The sequence below is a fragment of the Vanacampus margaritifer genome, chromosome 19, assembly GCF_051991255.1.
Source record: "Vanacampus margaritifer isolate UIUO_Vmar chromosome 19, RoL_Vmar_1.0, whole genome shotgun sequence".
In the NCBI taxonomy this organism is placed as follows: domain Eukaryota; kingdom Metazoa; phylum Chordata; class Actinopteri; order Syngnathiformes; family Syngnathidae; genus Vanacampus; species Vanacampus margaritifer.
In genome coordinates, this window is record NC_135450.1 from 17,312,215 (window position 1) to 17,335,219 (window position 23,005).

The 23,005-nt window shown below is 43.8% G+C and overlaps 1 protein-coding gene across 2 annotated transcripts; it reads right to left on the reverse strand.

Moving 5' to 3' along the window:
• Window positions 1-122: 122 nt before the first annotated feature.
• On the reverse strand, window positions 123-22,336 carry pinx1 (PIN2 (TERF1) interacting telomerase inhibitor 1). Of its 2 annotated transcripts, none has more exons than XM_077552278.1 (8): window positions 22,246-22,336; window positions 21,538-21,647; window positions 20,442-20,534; window positions 20,163-20,241; window positions 19,804-19,893; window positions 15,350-15,432; window positions 3,063-3,541; window positions 123-286 (listed from the first exon to the last, which is right to left on the reverse strand). In XM_077552278.1, the coding sequence occupies exons 1-8, from the start codon at window positions 22,262-22,264 to the stop codon at window positions 247-249; spliced, it is 993 nt and encodes a 330-aa protein (XP_077408404.1). In that variant the 5' UTR covers window positions 22,265-22,336; the 3' UTR covers window positions 123-246. The 2 variants fall into 2 exon arrangements, with proteins under 2 accessions (XP_077408404.1, XP_077408406.1); XM_077552280.1 differs by lacking the exon at window positions 22,246-22,336 and adding an exon at window positions 22,033-22,195.
• Between the last annotated feature and the right edge of the window lie 669 nt (window positions 22,337-23,005).

Here is a 23,005-nt window from a genome sequence, read left to right on the forward strand (position 1 = left end):
GTCTTACTTACATTTGGGTGTTTTGGACCAAAAATAAATAAATCTTTCCCAGAAGAGTGGGAGTGCGCGCACACACACGCACAACCCTACAACGCCCCCCCCCCCACCTCCCCCCCCCTCCCCAGAGGAAGAGGATACAACACCTGACGGCCCAGATTGTGCCTCCCACAGACACATCAGTGATGTATGGCCTGGCATTTCCTCTCCACGCACTCATTTGGAGTGAAAGTCAGCGCCTCGGCCGCATTACGCAACTTGACCATCGTAGCGCCCCGAACCCGCTTCACTACAAAACAATAGCATCATTTCATCAAAGGGAACAAGAGAAAAAAAAACAAAACAATGCAAACATGAGTCAAATTCAGCCTGAAATTTCATTCAAGTTTGCTGGCATTGTTTTGGTGCGTCTGCAAAAACAAAAACTACTTGAGCAGATTGAATGCAGCGAATGAAGCAAGCGCCAAAAAGGCGGAAGTCGCGCAACAATCATCTGAGGAGAAATTTGTAGAAAACCTGACCAGAACTTATGCGCGGTGATTTTCCGTCTTGGGAAATTGGCAGAAAATGAGACGCGAAGTCTGGACCTCCATTTTGGTCATAGAAAAAAAAAAAAAATGGTCATGAGAAATAATGTAGAAATGAGACCAGAAAACAAGACTCCATTTTTTTTGTAATCAAAATGACACATTAGTCGGAAAACACGTTTGTGGAAATGTTCTTGTAGTTGGGAGAAAGTTTTGTCATCACAAACTTTGAGAAAAATGATCCTTACAGTAAAATTGAGATCATTTTGGCATGAGAAATTTGGGTTGCAAATCTTGACAAAATCTCAGCCTTATCTATTTTCTGAGAAATGTGCAAAATTGAGACCAAAGTTGTCAGAAAAATAAATGAAAGGATCTTAAGACAAAAATGAAGCCAGTATTTTGTGAGGCCAGAAAAATTGCCCAATGTTTGTTTTCGCATGAGAAATTAATAGAAACTGAAACTGTTGAGACCACGTTTTTATTTTGGTCATGAGAATTTTTTTTGAAAAAGTTGAGCCTGATGCTTCTTCAAGAGAAACTTATTGGAAATGATCAATCATATTGACCACATATTATTTACAAAACAGGAGTCTTATGTTTGAATTTTCCCATTCAAAATTAGGGGGGGTGGGGGGGGGGGGGTTAAAAGAGGAAAACAAATCAAACCCGATTTTTGGGTTCCTAAGAAATTTGTAAAAATGAGACCAAAACGAACACAATTATTTGTGTTATCAGGGAAATCAGAACGAGACAAAAGGCTGAGCCCACATTTATTTCTTGAAATTTAATTTGGAATAAAACCCTAGTTGGGTTTTATATGTGATTATTTTCTTGTGAGAAAGTAGAAATTAGACCCGCCCCAAAAAAAAAACAGCCCTAAATTTTGGTTTCATCTTGAAGAATTCTTGGAAAATGACAGAAAAATGTGAACCTGACGGTAGAAATGAACTCACGAGAGGCTTTAAATCATTTTTTGGGAAGACGTGACAAACAAATGAGGCCGATTACTTTCGTTTGTGAAGACACAAAAATCGACCACCTGCTTTGTCAGCAAAAACGATCGGAAATGAGACGAAACCTTGAGCGATGTTTGATTTCTCACTGGGACAAAATTGAAGCCACGAAATGAAGGCCTCGAATTGTGGAACGACAAACGGAGCGGAATATTGGTTTGTTTTCAAATAAAAAAGCTTGCAGAATGTGTCCCCAAAACGGCTTCATGTCATGAGAAACACGTAGAAAAAAATACACGAGCTTCCATTTCCAGCATCTCATCCCATTGACTGTTTCCGATTGCAGTGTTTTTTTTTGTTGTTTTTTTTTCCACACCTAAAAAGTGTCTGCGTGAAAGCAGTCGCTTGTTCGTGTAACTTCAAAGTGCGGCCATGCTGGTTAGCGTCTCAAGATAGAGCATTCGAAAAAAAAAAACGTATTTCATTTCCTTCATACCAGAAACGATTAACGAGTGGAGTTTTTTTTGTAAGGAATTTTTGCTCTTTCCTGGTTTGGCTGCGGACAAACACGTTTGTCGTGTCGCGCGTGACAAACGATTTCTTTCCTCGTTACTGTCAAGTTGGTCAATCACGACGTGCGGGCGTGTCTGCCAAGCGGACGATTACAAGTAATTAACTGACGTTATTTTTGATAATCGATTAATCATTAGACTTGAAATTGTCCTCCTTTGAATTTCAGCCTCTTGCTAGTAAATATTCTCAGATTTCCAAAGTCCTAATAAGACATTTGAAAGCAGTTACAAACGTGGGATAATCAACATTTTGCTGATTTTCTGATGCATGTTACTGACCACCAGGGGGCAGTAGACGGACATACTGTACACGGACTCATCTTGCGCAGGATAAAGAATATATGCCTGTGAGTACCGTTTTAATAAATATAACTAAATGTGTTGCTGCCCTGTTTAGCGGTACTGAAAGGGGCGCGTCCCATTATGTGTTAGCAATAGCATTAGCATAGCGGAGAAAATGCTAAACGAAACGGTCCTTTTAAAAAGACAACATGGGAGGGCATTAAAAAGCTCGGAGCAAATGGTTTTGAAAAATGGAATTAAAAACAATATCTGCCGATTGCTCGTAGCTCCAAAAAAAAAAAAAAAAACACCTGCCAAACCACTTGTATCTCAAGGCATCGCTGTATTTTCAAAATGTTCCTTGTTGTCTGCAGTCAAAAGTCAGCTGGTCACGTTTGTGGTCACGTCTGAAAATCATCCAATCAGTTGATATTTCTCACACTTGAAGTTTGAGCTCATTTGCATCATTATGTTGATAATTGTGATGCGTCGCAAACAAAATCTCATTGAGGATAATAATTACACCAAGGCATCGTTGGCCAATACAACGACAACAAAGCCAGTGTTTGAGGCCACGCCCCCAATTACGACTCATTCCCAGAATGTTTTGCGGCTTAACCAGTCGAACCGTCTTTGAAGTCAACAGCGTCAAAACAGGATCCGTTCTTAAAAAAAAAAAAAAGAAAAGAACGTTTTTTTAAATGGATTTCAATTAGTAAATTGCTCACAAATCTCGCTGCTTCTTCTTCTTGTGTTTTTTGGATTTCTTGCGCACGGCAAGCGTCTCCTCGTCTTCCTCCGCAGATTTCCGTTCACTCGCCGCCTCCATTTTGTCTTTCTTCTTCTTGGAAGGAACTTTGGCCTCCTCGCAGTCCTCAGCTGAATTTTCGCCCGCATGGTCCTCATTTGGGCTTTTCTTCTTTTTTGCCTTCCCGCCGGCTTGGTTCAGCGTTTCCGTCTCCTCCGCCATCTTCCTCTTCTTCTTCTTCTTCTTGCTTTTGGGTTCTTCTTCTTCTTCGGCGGCGGCGGCGGCGGGGGCGGCGGCCTGACCGCGGGCCGCTTTCAGCCGGGCCATCCGCTGAGCAAAATATTCCTGCATGTTGAGGTTGCTGGTCACCGTCTTGGTGACGGACTCCGCGTCGGCTTGGCCAGACGCGGCGGCGGCGCTCGGCGGGTTCCGACTCTCGCCGTCACTGCTGCTGCTCTCCTAAAAAAAAAGATGAGATTGTGGCTTGTCAACTTTATTTATAAAGCCCTTTTAAACAATCATGGCTGCATACAAAGGACGACTGTTCAGTCGAACCAAAATATACAGCTGTGCAATTAATCCAAATTCAATTCTAATACTTCACAATTACAAAATAAAATAAATGATTATTAATACCAATTTGGAGTTGTTTAAATGTATATACCTTTTTATTTTAGAATGACTTAATTTAATAAATCTCGTTTGGCCCAAAAGGAACTTGAATAATTATATTGTTTCACAGAAATGTATTTGTCAGAAAAAAAACCCAAATGATTCTCCTAATCGTGATTTCAACGACTACCAAATTAATCGTGATTAATATTTTTTTATATATATATATATATATATATATATATATATATATATATATATATATATATCGAAAATGCCGCATGAGAGCATTTCAACCTGCTCGTAAACGGATGACATCATGCACTCAACATCAAAACCTGCACTACTCGTTTTGGCATTAACAATCGTTCTGATTGAATAAACAAAAAAGGGGCGGGGCCACTGAAAATTCAAGCGCCGTGGAATTTCACACAGACACAAACTATATATATAATATTAAAATAGTTCTCGATTAATTTGATCATTTTAATAATTTTAGAGCAAAACACAAAAAGATGCTGCTTGATGTCCCGCATGATGAGGTTCAAATTTTTCATTTTTATTTTATAATCGAGGAGCGTCTCCGTCGAAGCTGGCCTGGCCGCCTTTTCGCCAGCGGCAGGCCCAGCAGGGTCCATTTGTCACCTGCCGCTCGTGACCCATTTGTCTCCATTTTCCTAATGGCCTACTCAATGCATAATGATTTGCGAATACGCGACTTCCTCCTGAGGACGGCGGCAAAACAATGCGGCCGCCGAGGCCACTTACCTCCGGCGGCCCTTTGCCGGCAAATTGAAAAACCAACGTCGCTTCGGCCTTTTGTCTCTTTACGCTGCCGTTTAGCCGACTCGGACGCTCAACGCGGATGAGGAGAGACGAGCTAACGGATGCTAACGGATGCTAACGGATGCTAACACAACATGCGCGCAGGGACTGAAAAAGGGACACACGATAAATACGGAGGCGCCCTCCATACACGACAACATTTACCGTACAAGAAGGCAATCTAGCAGCCGACACGTTCAGAATCAATCTTCAGCAAATCACAAAACATTTCAAATTCCATCAGTTAAACAATCCTTTTCCTTTAGAATAATTTTTTTGTTCTTTGCAGCCCTGCAAATATGGTATTCTGATGAATATTACATTTGTGGAATATGAGTTATGAAGCAAAATCCAGCCGTTTTGATCCACCTCAGGGGGCGTGTCCACTGAAGATGACATCACAGTTGCTCAGGCAAGGACCAATCACAGCTCACCTGTTTTCTGAAGCTGAGCTGTGATTGGTTGTTACCTGAGACCTGAACAACTGTGATGTCATCTTCAGTCGACAGCAGGTGGCAAAATGGCCGCCCCACTTAGATGGATAAAAACGGCAGGATTTTGCTTGATAACTCATATTCCACAAATGTAATATTCATCAGAATGTCATCTTTAGGCTAGTGAGGTCACATGTAACGTGTTATTGTCAAGAAATGTTTAACATTGACTTCCACTTTAGTCAGGACAGTCAAAAAAGTATGAAACGAGAACAACGCCGACTACGGCTCCTGATGTCACTCGCTAGGCCACGCCCCTTAAAAAATCACACAGTCGACACAAATACTACAGTGTACACACGCTGGAAAAATCTGTTCACTTTGTTAAATGCTTTTATGGTGTACATATCATTTTCTTGATCAAGAATCAAAATAATTTTGGTGCATTTTAGAGCGACAACAAATGAATGTAGAGAAACTTCGACGCTTGGAATGAATTAAACTCATAAGTCAAGATGTTGCTTTGCTTTAGTGGCGAATCATCAGTTGAGTTAATAAAGTGGCCACGAGGGACTTGAACAAAAGCCTTCAAGCTATAAATCTCAAACACGCTAAAAGCAACTGCTCGTCAATACGTTTCCATGAGGGACTAACCATTGTTTGATGTGCGGATATATTGATCAAGGAGGGAAAAAAAAAAAACATCTGATAGAACAATTGAAGTATTGAACTAAAAAAAAAGAAGCAAAAATTCACATTTCATGTACGGCGGTGATGATCGAGTCTTCAGAGTTCCTACACTTGAACAGCAAAAGTTTTCAGAGCCCGAGCAGAGAAAACCTTCCGACTTCTTCGCCCATTAAAGGAAACTTTCACAAGTTGGGAGCAAAAAAAAATCGATACTGGCACAATGGCGGCGGCGGAGAGCGGCGGCGGGGGCCACGGGGGCTTTGGAGCGAGCTGACAGCGCCAAACAAGGTGTTAAGCGGGATTTGGCCAAAGATGGCTAGGGGCCACTTTACAAGTGGCCGTGAAATTGAGAGAGAGCGCCAGCGAGCCGGCAGGGCCCGTCAGGCGCCACAAAAGCTGAGAAACGTCTCCACCAGGGTCAGAAGTGGCCCGCGACTCAAACATGGCTGCCCGCCCGGGGCCCTCCATCAGGAAGATGGTGCGCTGGCCGTTGCAACGACGCGACGCGTCAGCACGAGCGGCAGATTGTTGATGGCAACGCGTTACTCGGAAACACGTCGCTATGGCGACGTTCCTCAATCGCTTTCCTCTAACCTGTCATTAGCATTAGCCGTCGCGCTCTTGCTAGCAACAAAGACAACAACAAAAGAGCCCCCGTGAAATGTGAGGACGGCAACAGCAGATCCGTTTGCACTCTCAAGAAGGAACTTCAAATGGTAAATAAATTCTTACTCTCAATTGGAGCCCAAATGATGCGGGATTTCACACAAATTGGGGCAAAAAAAAAGAAGGAAAAAAGAAAAGATATAATGATGTACTACACTGCTAAATATCATAACACTTTTTTTAAAAAAATAATAAACAAAAGAAAAAAATCTAATTATTCAGACATGTATCAGTACGGAGGCAGTATCTAGGGGTTGTATAAAATAATAAAGTAAAATAATAATTTTAAAAAATTGATAGTGATTTATAGTGACTCAATACGCTTCATGTATAAAACGCACAAAGCAGTTAAGAATGTTCAAAAGATTTAAAATCAAAAGAAAATAAATAAAAAATATCTCCTTAAAATGACTAAAGACCAAGATAGTGAAAACATGATTTTAAAACTTTTTTTTTTTTAAACCTACCTTTACACCGCATTGTTGTTTTGAATCTTGATTCATTCATATTTCACTCTGAGAATAAAGCAAATCGGGGGGGCAGTCGTATCATACGCAAGTACGGAGAAATAAAAATAATCGCCAGTTACACGAGGAGTGACAAATAAAGAGTTTGAAGCAAATGTTGCCTATTATTTGGAGAAGTTACGGAAAACGTTCAAAAGTGGGTTTGAATCAGATCGGGTGTATTTTAATGACATGAAGCCTCGTAGCGTTCCTAAAAGGGACGATCAAAATGCTTGAACGACGAGAGCACGGCGTGGGGGGGGGGGGGGGGTGACTTTCCCGAGCACACGTTTATTTAGGAACGCGACGGGTTTTTCCTTGCTTTCTTTATGTGCGTTTCACATTGCTCGGCAGAGAGCCTGCCGGCATTCCACGTCACTGTGCACGGAATGGCGGCGCACGTCCGAATAAAAGTTTGAACTGGAAATTATTTTTGAAAAATGAATCTCATACTTGGAAACACCCAAATAAATAATATGGAGCAAACGTGTCATTACAGCCGCGGTTGCTTTTAAAGAGTGTGAGGGAGGAGAACGGTCTCTCGATCGAGCGCAGCGGCGGTCGGGTCTGAAGCGATGAAATGATTGGCGGGTTGGCCCACATTTGGATTGTAAAGGTTGTAGAAGGCACCCATGTCAAGCGACCGTCCTCTTCCTCCTCCTCCTCTTCCTCCTCCTCTTCCTCCTCCTCCTCCTTCCCGGCCGGCCGCGAACCCCAGGAAAAGGATGCGTCGATCGCACCGCGTGCAGCCCCGAGATAAGGCTCCTTCGGCAGAGGAGCGGCCTGGCTGGCTATCGGCCCTTCCTGCGCCAGGTGGGGGCGGCGGGGGAAGCGCCGCGCGGAGGGCCCCGCCGAGGCTCCGTGAGAAAAAGGCGAGCGACCGGCCGGGCGTGCGTGCGTGCGGGAAGGCGTTCAACGGGCCGCCTCCGACAAGACACGCCACTTTTATCTCTCGCCGCTAATGAAGGCCACCGTAAGCCAGCCGGCGTGCATGCGTGCCAACGCCATTCAAGGAGGCGGCGGCGGCGGCGGAGAGCAGGCGGGCCAGCCGAGGGAAGGCTTGGCTGCCGCCGGAGAACATTTGCTGGCCGTCAAGTCAAACATTTCACAACAACATCGCAAAGGACAACATGTCAACATTATTAACTCATTCAGCGCCGCCGACGTTTACATTCCAGCCGGCAATCAACACATTCCTCAAGTGCGTGAAAGCGGATTAGGATCTCACGACGCCTTTCATCGGTTTTGCATCCTCACCTACAGAAACTTGAGAGTGTGCGGAAGTCGGCGTACCCGGAGAAAAGCCACACAAGCGCAAGAAGAACACAAACTCAACACAGGCGGGCCAAAGCCAAGATTCAAACCCAGAACTTGAGAACGCCGAGACAGACGCAGTGACCGCTCACTATGTGACAACCGCTGGTCTCGACGTCAATTAAGACCCGACGACGTCGCAGTCGGCCGTTTATTTACTGGAGTGTGAGCAAAAATGCTTTTTTGCAACACGTCCTGTTTTTCCCCTTTTCGATAATTTGCCGCCAATATTGCTTGTGTGTGTAATTGCGGCAGGACGCCCTCATTGTCCTGCCACAATAATAAATTTGGCGATACTCGGGGTCTATGGATCAGGCCCTGATTAGCCAGCTGTCGCTCCCTGATGAGCTGCAGGGTCCGGCAGAACCATCCTTCAAAGGCTTCATGTGGGCGGACAGCAAAAAAAAAAAAAAAAAAAACAGCCGGTAAATAAGACAACCTTTCACCGCCATCAATAACGTCACGGAATTGTCACTCGGCGCTAAAACCTAAATTTCCCTTCACACAAAGTATACGGGACGCACGTGGAAGGTTCCTGCAAAGCCCGCTTGTGTTTTCCAGCAAAATAAATGACTTGTGAATAAGAGAGCGTTTATCATCAGCAAAACAAATGAAGAGCGAATTATGCATGCGGCGTGAGCGCCTCATTTTCTCTCGCCGCCGCAAAGCAAACGCTTGGCGAAAACGCCCACCGCCAGCCCACGGAGGGACGGCGCAGACGACGGGCGCGCTCGGCCGTGATTTATTCAAGTGGGTGATTAAAGCGGGGGTCTGGGAATCTTTGGCCCGTTAGCTTCAGCACACACTAATTAGCCTGGCCCCGGATTAACGGAGACACACAAACCTGCTTGTGCTTTTCCTTTCCTTTTCTTTTTTTTTCCCGCCACTGCCGCTAATCTGTACGTGTCAGCGAGCTGGCACGTCGGTCGGGCCCGGGAGAAGCCAGGAAGGTAAGCGCTAAACGTGCGGCGCATGTACGAGCGGCGCTGGCGAGCGGCCTTTGGCGGGGTGTTGATATGTTGTGGCGCTACGAGTGGTGGGGGAGGGGGGGGGGTGCGGGGGGGGGGGGGGGTTGCGGGGGGACGCTGGACAAAAGGTTAAGCCTTCAATTAGATGTTATCTGAGAGTGGTTGACTTTAAGCATGACGCCCTGCTGCAAGCATCGAACCGTGGAACTGCCGCGGTGCGTTTAACCACGCACAAAACTTCAACACGGATAAATAAAATCAACATCTTGTCACGTACAAACCGCAATATTTGAAAGTTTAAATGAATTCCTATCACCCTGTTGGTCGTACCTCAACTTACAAGTTGATTGACCTCAATTTTTCATGACACACTTTTGAATAAAAAAAAGAAATACACAATGAACTTAAATATTTTGTTTTAAGAGTATGCGTGCCTTTAAGAGAAGTGGACGAGTGAGTGATGTCAACAAAGTACATTTGGTGGCTCTTTTTTTCTCTCCAAGTGATTCAAGTTGAGTCATAAGTCAAATTTTAGCTTGCAAAAGCAAACTAAGCAATTAAAAAGTAAGCTGACATTTCCAGCTAAAAAAATGATTTTGTATTTCAAGCAAAATCAGCAAATGATCACAGAGTATGCCCCGTTGATCCCCCCCCCCCCCAAATATGGTGTCATATTCCAAAAGTTGGTAACGGCGGGGGGGCGCCATATTTCATGTGGATGAGGTGTGGGCGGCGAACCCTCGCAACAGGTGCCCCCCGACGGGCCTTCGCTCTCAGCCCTTTGTGACCCAGCAGGCGTGGGACGGGAGAGGCCGTAGCGTGGGTGGGGTGGGGGGGTGGGGTCACGTTGACCCCGAGAGGGCCGGTCGGCGCGCCGACCGTCTGACTCCATGAGGTCCAGACGAGGCCTGTGCCAAATCATCGTTGAATCACTTGAAGAGGAGCGGGAACCAAAAAAAAAAAAAAAAAAAACCCTCATTAACAGGTCTTTGTAACTAGCTGGTTACTTAATACAGTTAGCGTTTTCTTACTTGGTTGCTAAGTAAGCTCAGGAATGCGTCTTTGGAACAATCTGAGCTGGTTGCTTGGTTTTATTCCATGAGGGTCAATTAAATCATTTTACAGCTCTTCTTAATTGCGTGAAGGCTGAGGCATTCACACACGTTATTCTACATCATTAACTTGATTATATTTCATTCCTTGCACTTTTTATACTCCTTCCACTTTTTTTTTTTTTTTTTTTTACCAATTCTCACCATCCCAACCGTTTTCCCAAAATTTAGCATTTCTCACCCAAACGCTCTACATTCATTCCCAATGGCACATTCAACATGACACATTTCCATCATTCCAATTTGAAATTCAAAACATTCAATTTAGCTTGGGAACAAATTTCAATATTTCAAAAATTTACACACACGAAAAAAGATCAAATTTTTTCACAGCAATTTTCCTAAATTTTCACCCCAAAAAAATTCACTGATTCAAATTTCAACACACACAATCATGCTATTCAAGACCATTATTCTTCTAACGTTTTTCCCCAAAATTCCATTTTTTTTAACCAAAACTCCACCATTAATTCCCAATGGTACATTCAACTTAACAGATTCAAATGGCTCCAATCCAATTCAGCACATTTTCAACATGCCAAAAACTCCCACTTACTAAAAATTCTAAATTTTCACCATCAAAATACGCACTTTTTTTTTTTTACTCTGATGATTGATTCAAAGTGTTCCAACTTAAAACTGTTCAGCTTCTTGTGTGTCAGCCGTACCCATTGAGGTGTCCAAAATGGCCAAAATATTATGTACGCCCCAGTTGCTAGTTTCCTTCCCTTGTTATTTTTCTCATTGCGCGGTTTTTCACCCTTCAACTACTTCTACATTGCAAGTGATTCAAAGCATTCCAATTTCGACGTTGAGCTCTTTCCAGGTCATTGTACAGTAAATTATTATTCCATGTCCTTCAATATCATTCCATCATTTTTAATTCGTCCTCTCAACCTTTACACGCAATTTCTCTAGAAAATGCATTCGTACGTTTTTAGTGATTGATTACACTGAAGTCGACCAAAAAATGGCATCCTATCCTTTTCCTTAACATGAGCATTAAATACAAATCAAATTAAACTATTTGAAGAAAAGGTCCTATTAGTCAAAGTTTGAGCTGGTATGAGAAATGTCAGAAATCAAAGACAGATACGAGTGTGCAGTTGGGTAAATAAAACCGTGGCTTGTTTCCACCTTTCAAGCGAGCCGGCGCTTTTAAAAAATGACTAACTTTTGCTGATGTATGAATCGGCGGGGAGTCTATTTATCAGCGGGCCCCCTGCGCTGGCCCGCCCGGGTCCCTCAAGTCACCAGCCGCCGTGCTCCCCTTTGACTGATTAATTAGCCAATCAGAGGACATTTTTCACCGGGCGGCAGAGTGGTTTATTTCAGCTAATGCCGGACCTTCCAGCCGGGGGCCCGCCGGAGCCTCGTCGGCTTTTTCCGCCGGCCTGAGCGGAGCGGCCAAGAGGTGGCGAGGAGATAAATCAAGCCGGGCCGCAGCCTCCGAGCGCCTCCTCTAACGAAACCCCCCGAGGAGGTCGAGGTGGGCCGGCGGAGGGACGCGGGACGGCCAGGGGCGCTGCTCGCCCGCCGATAAGCGCGGGGGGAGACTGCCAGAGCGCCTTCGTTTCAAAAGTGGCCGCCACCTTTTTGATACCACGCCGGCTTGTCGTTTGTCACGCGGTGAGTAATTGTGTTGGGGGGGGGGGGGGGGTTGAGTGCGTGGGACGGGTGATGGATGGCGCAGCGGTGAGGATGGACAGACGCTTCACCACCGACTGCGAGTGATGTCATACATTTGCCACATGAAGGAAAGTGGAAGTCCTCCGCGGATCACCAGGGATGGGAAAGTACAGATACGACACTTGCTATCTGTATTGGGCCAATACTGGCCTCGTTTGAGGTATCGGGTACTCGTGGAGGCTGCTGATACCAGCCACTGATACTTAAGGTTTGTGGAATAAGAATTGAACAGATCAATTCCTCACTTTTCATCTATTTCAGCGTTGCGCCATGTTAGGCAATATCACTTTCTGTTAACGAAAAAACGGCAAAAAAGGTTAAGCGATAACTAGCCATTGATGACATGATGGTTTAAAAAATTTATTTTTTTTTTTTTTTAATGTGTACCCCATTACTATTTCATACATATTGTTTTCTATAAATCTCATGCTTTGACTGTATAGTTTTTCATACATGTGGATGAAAATGTTTAACAAATACAAATGTGGTTGTATCTTTTCAAACATTGATACAGTAATTTGATAGTAATTCATAAAGTTATTTGAAGTTAAAAAAAATACACTAAAGATTTGTATGGAGATGATTTTGTGCCACGGGGTGGGGCAAGTGTTTCATGTTGGACATTGGTGACAGCGACAGTCCGTTTTTTTTTGTTCAACTTCAGTGCAATTGGTATTTGGAACATGACAACTTACAGGCCATTTTGTTCATTGTAAATTACAACAAGTGACGAGTCCCCACAAATACATATATTTATACCACATGTATTTTTTACAGCTAAATTGCGTTATCGTGACTCCTCTACACATTGTATGTCAAATAAAGCATGAGCAACAATGTTTGTACATTTATTAAAATTTTGAATGCCTCCGGACAATATACTTAATACTTCTTAACGCCACTTGAGGCCTAATTTTAGCTACATCTATTTAAGGACTTTGAATGCGTTGTAATGACCTGCAGAAAGCCTGTCTAAAGGTCGATTTTGGAAGGATCTCAGGTGTACCTAATGCTGTGGCTAGCCCAGTCCGTCTTTCCTTTGATGAACAGAGCGGCGCGCGCGTGTGTGCGCGCGCGTGTGTTTCAGGGGAGCGTTGCGAGCAGCGATAAGAGTGGAGCAGGAAGCACATGACTGCAGAGGAAGGAAAAGCGCCCAGCGGTGGGCGAGCGAGTGGACAGGAGGCCGGAGCGAGGCGGGACAGCGGTGGGCGGCGGGTTGAAGCGCTCCAAGATTCATGAGGGGGGGGGGGGGGGCGTCCGCGGGCGGAACCCCGAGAAGCCGACCCAAATCGGGTCACGTCTCCTGGCCTCGCCGCGTCTGAATGCAGATGCGCGATAACGCTCGCCGACGGCGATGGCAAAAGTGTTTTCAATGTTGTAAATACGCGAGCGGGTGGCGCATCACCCAGGTAGGATCGCATTCTGCCAGGTCCGGCACGAGGCCTCGCGGGACGCCATTGTAATTGTGTTGAATTTTTTTTTCCAATACGGTCAATGGCGTCCCCGCTGGCTGAAAAATAACAAGCCATAAGCAAGCGATTAGGGAGCGAGCGCCGTTGTGGGTTTGCTGGCGTTTCCAATGCTAATCAGCCGGGGAGCAGCGGCCATTGTGATGCGCACGCTCCACACCTGCGAGGGTTTTGTTTGGGGTTTATTTTCTCTCCTGCAAAACCACATTTTGGGATTTCCCCATGCCAGTGTCTTCAAGACAAATGTTGGAGATAACAAAAGGCAGGCAGAAAAAAAAAAAAAAGTGTCACGGCTCCTGTGAATGCTTCGACAACCCAGGAAGCAAAAATCTTCCCGCAGTGGCTTTTATGCAGCTAAATATCACCACCTATTTTATTTGGTATTTTTAGTCTTGATGAATCATCATGAAAGTTTGTGCAAGGGTGGAGCATATTCAAGGGAGAGGTTAAAGTTCGGCACCCTTTTGGTAACTTTGTTGCGCTAAGGTTTTTTTTCTCCTGCATTATCAAAACATATGACAATGACTTATGTGAAAATGTATTATTAATTATTTTATTTTCTTTTTTTTTTTTTATAAATTATTAAGGTATGAATCTTTCTATCAACTTAAGCCATATAGAGGACGTTAGTGCATGTCAATAAATTAGAATATCATTGGAAATGCCATTTGAATAATTCAAGTCCAAAAGTGAAATTATGGATTTGATAGATTCATGAAAACGCTGCGCGAAACATTTTATTTCATAGAAGATTTCCTTTTCAAATAATTTGGCTGATTAAAACTAAAATCTAACAAAAAATAAACAAATTCACCACCTCAAATCATTACAAGACATAAAAAAAAATAAAAATGAAATGTATATGTGATATCAGGGTGGAATGGGCCATTTGTTTATTTTATCTGTATGACATGACTTTCATTTTTTTCAATTCATGAGAATCATTAAATACACTTTTCAACCATATTTATATTTATCGACACACATCTGTATTACAAAAGTGTCCCAAAAAAATTGTTTGGGTCACCTTGGCAGAAATCTGTACTCTCAAGTCTTAAACAGCAAATCTCATCATTTTTGAATTTAAAGACGTGCATCACAAACCAGGATTGACGATGTTTACTTTGAGCCAAAATGTTCAATAATCTGTTTCAAATTAAAAAACACTTATTTTTTTGTATTTGGTTTACTGCAGTGCATGTTCATCTTTCTTAAACTCACTGATTCATACAGAAAAAAATGTGTGAATTATTTTTGATTATTGTGCAAGAAGATCCAAGCGGTTTCAGAATAGTCGTCCAAACTTTAAAAACTGCCAAGAGCAGATTTAGAAACTGTTTAGCAAGCAAGCATTTTTTTTCCCTTCAGACTTTAATAACGGCGCACCTGAGGAGAGGCCTCGGAAACACGAGTGTGACGGCGGAGGCTGGCCGGGCGGGCGGTTTGTTGGCGGTTCAGGGTGCAAATCCTTTAAGTGGATTTGGGCCAGCCATCAGCGGGCCGCTGCTGGCCACGTTAAAAGCCGCACGCTGTGATGAGGCTAATCCCGGGCCACGGGCCGCCTCATGAGGGGAAACACTTGCGCAGCAAACTCGCGGGGGCTGCATCAGCGCCACTGGTCAGCGCCGGTAAGTACCGGCGCCGACACGGCACTTCAAGCTCCACCAAATGAGGAATGTCCACTTTCATGTCGAGTTGCGCCTTGACTTAAGAGTGCATCAACTTATCGGTTTAACGAGCGCTAGTTTATAGATTGTAAGGTTAGGAACAATTTTAATTCTAAATATTTCTCTATGAACATTTCTGCAACATTCTGAGTAAATCACAATATCCTAACACTGGCTAGCAATTTTTCGAACAGCCACCTGATGTGGTCACAAATATGGGGTCGGCTATATATTGGAGTAGCATTTGTATTTCATCTTAAAATCCAGAAATGTCGGCAGGCCTTGGTTTTGAATTTAAGTACTTTTGTGTCATACCTGCTCTGGATCTGTGGCAGACTTTGCTCTCTTTCCAAAGATACAATTGAGATCCGTTGCACTTCGGGAGGACAGGTCCTTCCCTGAAAAAACACAAGACATTTATTTTGGTAAACATTAAATAAAAGAAAATCAAAACAACTGATGTGACTCTTCTTCGTGAGTCTTGAGCCTGCCATGAACTTTCAACTTTGCAAGGTCTGACAAACAAAAAGGACCGATTTTTTTTTTTTTTTTACTCCCCAAACTGAGAGTAATAAATATTTATGTGCATAATAAACACATCTCCGCAGAACAAAGCCAACAACATCAATTTGTGGGCGGAACTGAAATGATGCGCCCCCTGTGGCTATTAAGCGCCACGACACATCCCATTTACGAGCATGTGAAGTGCGGAAGGACGTCGTCAAGCGCCACGTCTGTCGCCAACGCGGAATTATAAAAATGCAGACATCTTAAGAGTGTGTGTGTGTGTGTGTGTGTGTGTGTGTGTGTGTACATGGGGGGTGTAGTCATCCCAAGCTTGGCGAAAGGGGAGCTTTGCTTCTGTTCTACGGGGATAAAACGGCAAAGATAAATAAACTTGGGGCCGGCCCCGCCTCCAGACTGCCGGCACTCTTGGGGCCCCGGCCTCAAAGGCTCCTGGAGCGCGCACGCTCGTCCGTCTCGGGCTCCGGGTCCTGTTCGTACAGCTGCATCCTCTTCCTTCAGCGCGCCTCTGATAACATTTGGTTATTTATTGCTGCAGCAGCTCTATCTCCCCGCACACCCTTTTTGCAAGTCGGCGTGCACATGCGAGGGTCTGAGAAGCTAAACCAAGAAAGAGAGTTAAAAAAGGGAGGGGGGAGGGGGGCCGTGCTGGTGAACACGGGTCCAGCGTGACCTGTCGGGAGATGCAGGAGAGGAAGAGGCTGTCAAAAAATGGCCGGCTGGCAGGTGAAAGTGCAAATAATGTCGTGATAAAAAGCCCGCTTTTCCTTTTACCGTTCAAAAGGTGAGCCAGAGTCCGAGCCAGCATGTTTTTCAATACGTTTGCTTGCCAGGGCTCCGGATAAGTCGTCCGAGAAGACCCCAAAGACCACCGTCGCGCTTTCTTACAGGAGTTATTTTTGAATAAATGAAATGAAAAGGTGTGATTACGCAATCGTACAGCGGCGAGGAAGAATACAAGGAAGCCCCACCACACGCAGCGACCCGCAGCCGTGACAGCTGATGGATGGCGCTAGCAATTAAAAGTGGGTTAGCGCTTCATGCTATTGCTGGGGGGCCTGCCACTAAGCAGCACAGATTGAGTCGCACACACACACACACACAGAAAAAGCAGAGCAAACAAACGCCATCAATCCTAGCAGAAAGAGAGCGCCAGGCAGCGGCAACAGGAAGTCGATAATAATATAAAAAATAAAAAAATGTAAAAGTGGGAGGGAGCCGCCGAGACAAATGGAAGCTTCGCTGATAACAATTAATTTGTTAAGTTGGTGGCGCTAATTTGCCATTAAGATGGTTTACCAACAAGGACGGACAATACATTCGGTACAGTCGTGTTTTGTGATTGAATCTTTTTGTGTTTTGCAGGTCAAGTGGAGAGGAAATGATCACAGTTTTTATACAGTACAAAACTTCTTTACGGAAAATGTTAAAGAATGTCGATGTTTTGGGGGGCTACAACGGATTCATTGAATTTCCATTTCTTTTCAATTGGGAAGGACGACTTGTAAACCAAACGAGTTTATCTTGGTCTCCTCAGTTTCCTTCCAGTTTGCTTGTCTTCATTAAACAACAGTTTATGTTTCTATTTCTGCAATTTTCTTGTGAGGAATTCCTGAAAGGATGACATCATTGCCATACGACGGCATTGTATTATTTCGCAAGGGCTGAGCTTTGCGTTTGGGCAGAGAACAACGGAGATCGTCCATCCCAATTGTTAAACCGTCATCCATCTATTTCCTGTTGCACTTGACCTCATTAGGTTCACCGGTTAGCTAGAAGCTAATTAGCTAATTGAGGGGAAAAAATTGGGGAACACAATCTTGGGTGACATATAGATCAGTCATGCGCACCTTTGGGCAATTTCAAGTCTTTACTGAATGAAGTGTGGAAGGACAAAACTGCCGGCTATAGTTCTAAAAACTTGTACGAAGGTATTTTTGTTTGATGAATTCTCGGCCCTCAGCATCGAACATAAACGTGTCAATGGGTCAATTTTGGGCTACGTCCCGCTGAGGAGCGGACGACAAGCAAAACATGACTGCTTTGGCAGAGGTAATTATGACTTCAGCGCTTGGCTTGTGCGCGGCGCCGCTTAGAAGGCACGACGAGCCTCACTTGACCGGCCCGGCCTCCCGTAACGAGCTTAGCAACCGCAAATCTGTTAGCGCGCATGAACTTGGCAGCGGCTCCAGGGTGGGGCGGGGTGGCGACCGTTCAAGGAAGGCATGCAAGCGGGCACGGCGGGTTTTGGAGCCAGTGATGCAACTTTTGGATTCCCGTACGCCTTCCGGCGGCAACAAATAATAATTAGCACGTGAGGCGGTAACTCGTTTTGTGCCGGGCAAGGCAACCCTCCGCAAGATTTACATAAAAGCCGCCTGTCAGGCAACTGACGCAAAGACGGGAATGAAAACGACGACAACGCGGCATTCCTACATTTCCCATCAAGTTCAAAGAATCAAAGAGTCCAAACTAGAAGAGCGAGCGCCTCTCGGTTTGCCCGACAAGCGATGGCTTCGCAGAACAGTCGCCGCAACATCACATGTCCGATGCCGCTCGCAAAAGCGGGAATCTTGTGAACGCACGCAAGCTCCATTTCCCATGATGAGCCTTCCGTCCGTCCGTTCGTTCTCACCACGGAAGACAAAACTCTTTTGACAGATGCCGTCAAGTCAGGTGCTTCCTTTTCTCTTGATGGTCCCAAACAGCTGCCGACAAGGGTCTCGTCCAATGGTTTGCTTGGAAAAGTCTCAGGGGGCGTCACACTGATGACAGGTTGGGGGGGTACAAGTACATCCCGGGGCAAAGACAATGAAACAAATCAACACAGCGTGGACGTTCACATTCATCACAGTTCAAAACTCACGAGGAGGCTATTGTTAGAGCTACTCGTCACGCGGGGCTATTTTCAGGGGAGGTGAAGATGGAGGCGCGCTAATGTGCTTCACCGTTTCATCCAGAAAATATCTCATCAATGGAATCCCACGCGCAGCGGACCCTAGCGCAGGTAGCCGCCATCCAGCGGACACAATACGCTTTTAATCAGGTGGGGGTCATCTGCCACGTCCTCGCAAATGGACACGCCAGATGCCCCAAACAGGAAGCAGGAAGCGGCTGCGCGATGACGTGGAGATGTTCCACATCCAGATGTTTACCGGCTACCGCAGAAATCAGCGCTGATGAATGAATGACTTTAACAAATGTCAAATCGGTGTCAGGATTGCAAAAGAAATTTAAAAAAAAACAGCAGGGTGGACTGCCCTGTATACCGAGTTGGCCATTTTTCAGCAGAGGTCATCCCTCCCTCTTATAGTGCCCTCAATGCATCTTGAGAAGTAGTGACGACAGACGGTCACTAGAAAAGCAAAACATCCCATGATGCATTGCAATTCAGCATCTTTGTAAATAAATGACTATTTTTCCTACAAAAGCCCTTTGTTTTGTTTTTGTTATAGTTTGAGGTGAGCATCCTGTAATGGATTCTGGGACTGCCCTTTGATATTCCACTAAGGCGAAATATCTTTTGCATCATTAATGCGAGGCACTTTCTGACATTTTCCCCTTTGAATCTCAGTCAGCCCTTCATCTCGCAACTATGTGCAAACGTTAAGTGGCTTGCTGATGAAATATGACCTGGCGCTTACTCATTTTGCTCTCCACTCATCCCTAACATCGAGTTCCTCCTTGTGCCTATCACTGTGTCGGCCTTGCCTGGCAAAACTTCCTGACATGTAAGAGGAAAGAAGGTTTAAAAAAAAAAAAATTATATAATAATAAATAAACGAACCTCCCCTGGCAGTGACCGGGGCCAAGTGACCTCGCACGGGCCGACGGAGTCCTGATGAGTGTCTGAGCCGTGAGCCAAGAGGGGAGGGGGCGCGTCTGAGCGCATGGCATCAAAGTTTAACATTGAGATTTGAGAATAAAGAAAATGAGGACGCAATCAGTGTGATGTGAAGCCAAAAGATTTTTTTGGGCCATGCTGGGATTCTTGAGAAAACGTTTTAAGTATTTTTAATTATCTAGATATTTCAACTGTTGAGAATGAGAAGTAGATGATCACCTATCTCGGTTATACTCTAAAGTAGATTTTAATCATATCAAACGTGTTTTAAAAGTGTGTTTTAATGTGTTTAAAACATTTGGGAGATGTATTGTAAGGTTTAAAATATGGGGGGAAATCATATGGACTTTTGGATGAAATCATAATCAGCTGGTCAAAACTGCAATAAAAGTACACGCACCTTTAGCAAATTTCATGTAATGGACTCGCTTTTTGGACGTCTTGGATTTCTCTTCCAGGCTGAAGCCTTTCTGCTCCTCTGGCTGACTTTCTGCAGGGCACACATTGGGGGGGAAAAAAAAATTAAATTAAAATTAATAGGGCGTTACTGCTGTTTAACAAGCACTTCACTCCCCACGTCTTGTATGTTGTACTGCAGCACCCTCTAGTGTTAAATAAATGGTAAAAGCTAAATTTAAGAGACTGTAAAGAGGTCAACTTTACTGTTTATTATTATTATTATTATGTCATCACTGGAGTGCTGATGTATCTGAAGCTTGCTCACTTAAATTTTGGCAATGAAAAAAAGCCTTTCATTACCAGTGTTGTTTTGGCCGTGGCAGTTGTTAAGTTGAGCAAGGAGGTCGTTGAAATCATCCTGGTGTGCGATCCAGTTGTCCTGGAAACACAAGTGCAGGCCATTCAATCAAGACAGCAAATTTAAAGTGGAGAGTGCAGTTTGGATCGGTTCACAACACACACTTGCACATGACAACACAACTTGTGCTCATTAGGGAGGATTAGTTTTCCTGAAGGAAACACAAACAAACATCTGTTGTTTTCTCCCGACAGTGTCGGTTCCGTGCAAAGCGAGCTCACCTCATGGCTGGTGTTGACTCCGAGGCCATAGTTGTTGTTTTTCACTTTGACTTTGACGTGGTCAGTGGCACCTTGCTCACTTCTGCCTAAGCCCTACATGCAAAAGGGAGTTCAGACAATTGTATTTATTTTGTAAAAATACATTTTTATTTAATTCTGTCATTATTTGTCCATTAGTGCGGTACAGAAACCATGATTGTTATAATACGTTTTTAACTTTTTACAGTACAGTACACTTATTGTAATGCCCATCCATGTCAACCCATAAGGTTTGTCCGTATTTCTTACGGATTTTTAAGTGTTGCAAAAGCATACGGGCGTATTTGGAAATGAATACGGATTCAACTGTTTTCATGAAAATAATAATATTAGTATATATTGCTTACCCTTTTTAAATTTATTTAGTATTTACTGTCGGCTACGTGCTACACGTGTACATAAGCTCGATTTAAACAACAACCGGTCACAAAATCTCGTCTATCGCGCGAGACTTCTAACAGTTTCCTGACATGCGCAGTTAAGAAATTTGTGTTAGCGCGAAAATTGCGAGTCGTTCGCAGTGGTTGAGAAAATGGGGGACAGGCCGGCCAAAAAAACAAGATACACCGGACGTTTTCGTTCGGAATGGACGGATTTATTTAAGGTAATTGGTCCGTCAAAACTTGGAGAAGAGTATGCATCATGTTCGCTTTGTTGACGGGACATTAAGGTTGCGGCATCTGACATTTACGATGTCAAAGAACATTTGAAATCAAAGTTGCACGAGAGAAATGTGAAGCAACAAAAAAGTCAACCGTCCCTGTGATATTTAGAAATCTGTTTTTTCTTTGTGCAATAAAATGTCATTTGGAACAAGATACTGTCAATGTCTTCATATAAGAAAGAAAGTAAGGTAAGATTAATGTTATTGCATGAAACAGCTTTAGTATTGATAAAACTGACATAAGGAATTTTTATGGGAAAATAAGGATTTTATGGGTTTGTAATACAGGTGGGACCAAATTAGGGTTGACATGTATGAATGCCCATCCATGCGGTAAAAGAGAGCCCGAGTGTGTGCTACTGTAAGAGCAAGTAGGGTAGTTGGGACACGTACCTTGCCCTTGGACCAGCCCATGCGCTCCAGCATCTTCTGTCCAAACTTGGACTCGTCATTGCTCCAGGTAGAGTTCCGCGGGTCCACTGACCACTTTACTTTTCTGCGGGCTGAAAACAGAGCAGCAAATACTGAAGTGAGAAAAAAAAATCTAATTTCTGCAAGTCAATGCAAGTTATCGCTTGGAAACAACAACAACGTTTCAAATGTTTTGCTTTGTGTCTTGGAAAGTTTTTTTCCGCCGTTGTTATCAAAACATATATTGCATTTTATTGCAGTGAAAGCGCTTCTTTTTAAATGTGTATGTAACACACATTTCAGAATATGCAGGCGTTTTTTTTTTTTAAATCAGTACTTCTACTTGCTTTTGCCTCCTCTGTACGTCTTGAAAATCAACTGCTAATAATGCAGAGTCAAGTCACAAATGAGCAATAACACGCGATAATAATAATAATAATAATAATGTGTTATGTAACAATCTTTACGAGAACCGACCTCAGGTGACAACACGTGCCCATTCTGACGGAGGATGCTAAAGCTAATGTTAGTTTGAGAAACATTTTAGGGCTATTTCGACGGACAAGACACTTTTGTTAGATTCATCTCAGGTTAAACCACGGGACACACGGACAGACACGCTGTTAATAACAAGAAAAATGTCAACTGTGCGAGTATGACAAATAGTGTATTATAAAAATAAATCCTTACGTTCGGCGAGCATGGACATCCTGGAGGTCCTGACGCGGCTTCAGTAGTGGGAGTCTCACAAGGTGCCTGACGAGAATAGCACGGCGCCCTGCTCGTTGCCTGTTTGAAATCACATTTGGATCGGATCGTATTTCGTATATAGTGTATGGTCGTTTTAAATATTTATTCATATCATTTGCAGTTTTTATTTTTTTTATTTTTATTTTTTTTAAGTACAGTAACTTAATTATTTTATTGAATCCACCAACAGAGGACGCTGCAACCCATGAAAAGAGAACCGTATGTCAGCATCAGCATCATTAAAGTTCATTGAACCCCAACACCTTTTTTTTTCTTTTTTTAAAAGACCTTCTAACATGAATCAAGGCTGCTCACTGACAAGATACACTATTTTTTAACTTTTAAATGAGGAAAAGCCAGACATTATGTAATATAGCAAGAGTTTTCCACTTGACACACACAGTAACATTTTACAAGCAACATTTGAACGTGGCAACTTGTTCTCACCCCCACTATTAAAAAAAAAGAGAACTCCCTTGGCTTAAAAGTGGACCAGCCGGATTTTTGGGCAATATTCCTGTCGCTTTCTTTATGCAACTGACTATTTGCAAGGCAACTTGATGGCAGTAATGACTATGAATACGATTTCAAAGTAAGCTTCACAAGGCCAGTCAGTCTGTGGGAGCTCACTTCAGTCAGACATATAATTTGTTTTTGTTTTGAAGGCTTGACAGTCAAAATAATGTCCTGGTGTGGATGA

Coding starts and splice junctions, on each gene's coding strand:
- pinx1 (XM_077552278.1), bottom strand. Junction 20,242..20,441: donor GAGTCAACACCAGCCATGAG/GTGAGCTCGCTT, acceptor TTGTGTTTCCAG/GACAACTGGATCGCACACCA. Junction 15,433..19,803: donor TTACATGAAATTTGCTAAAG/GTGCGTGTACTT, acceptor GTGTTTTTTCAG/GGAAGGACCTGTCCTCCCGA.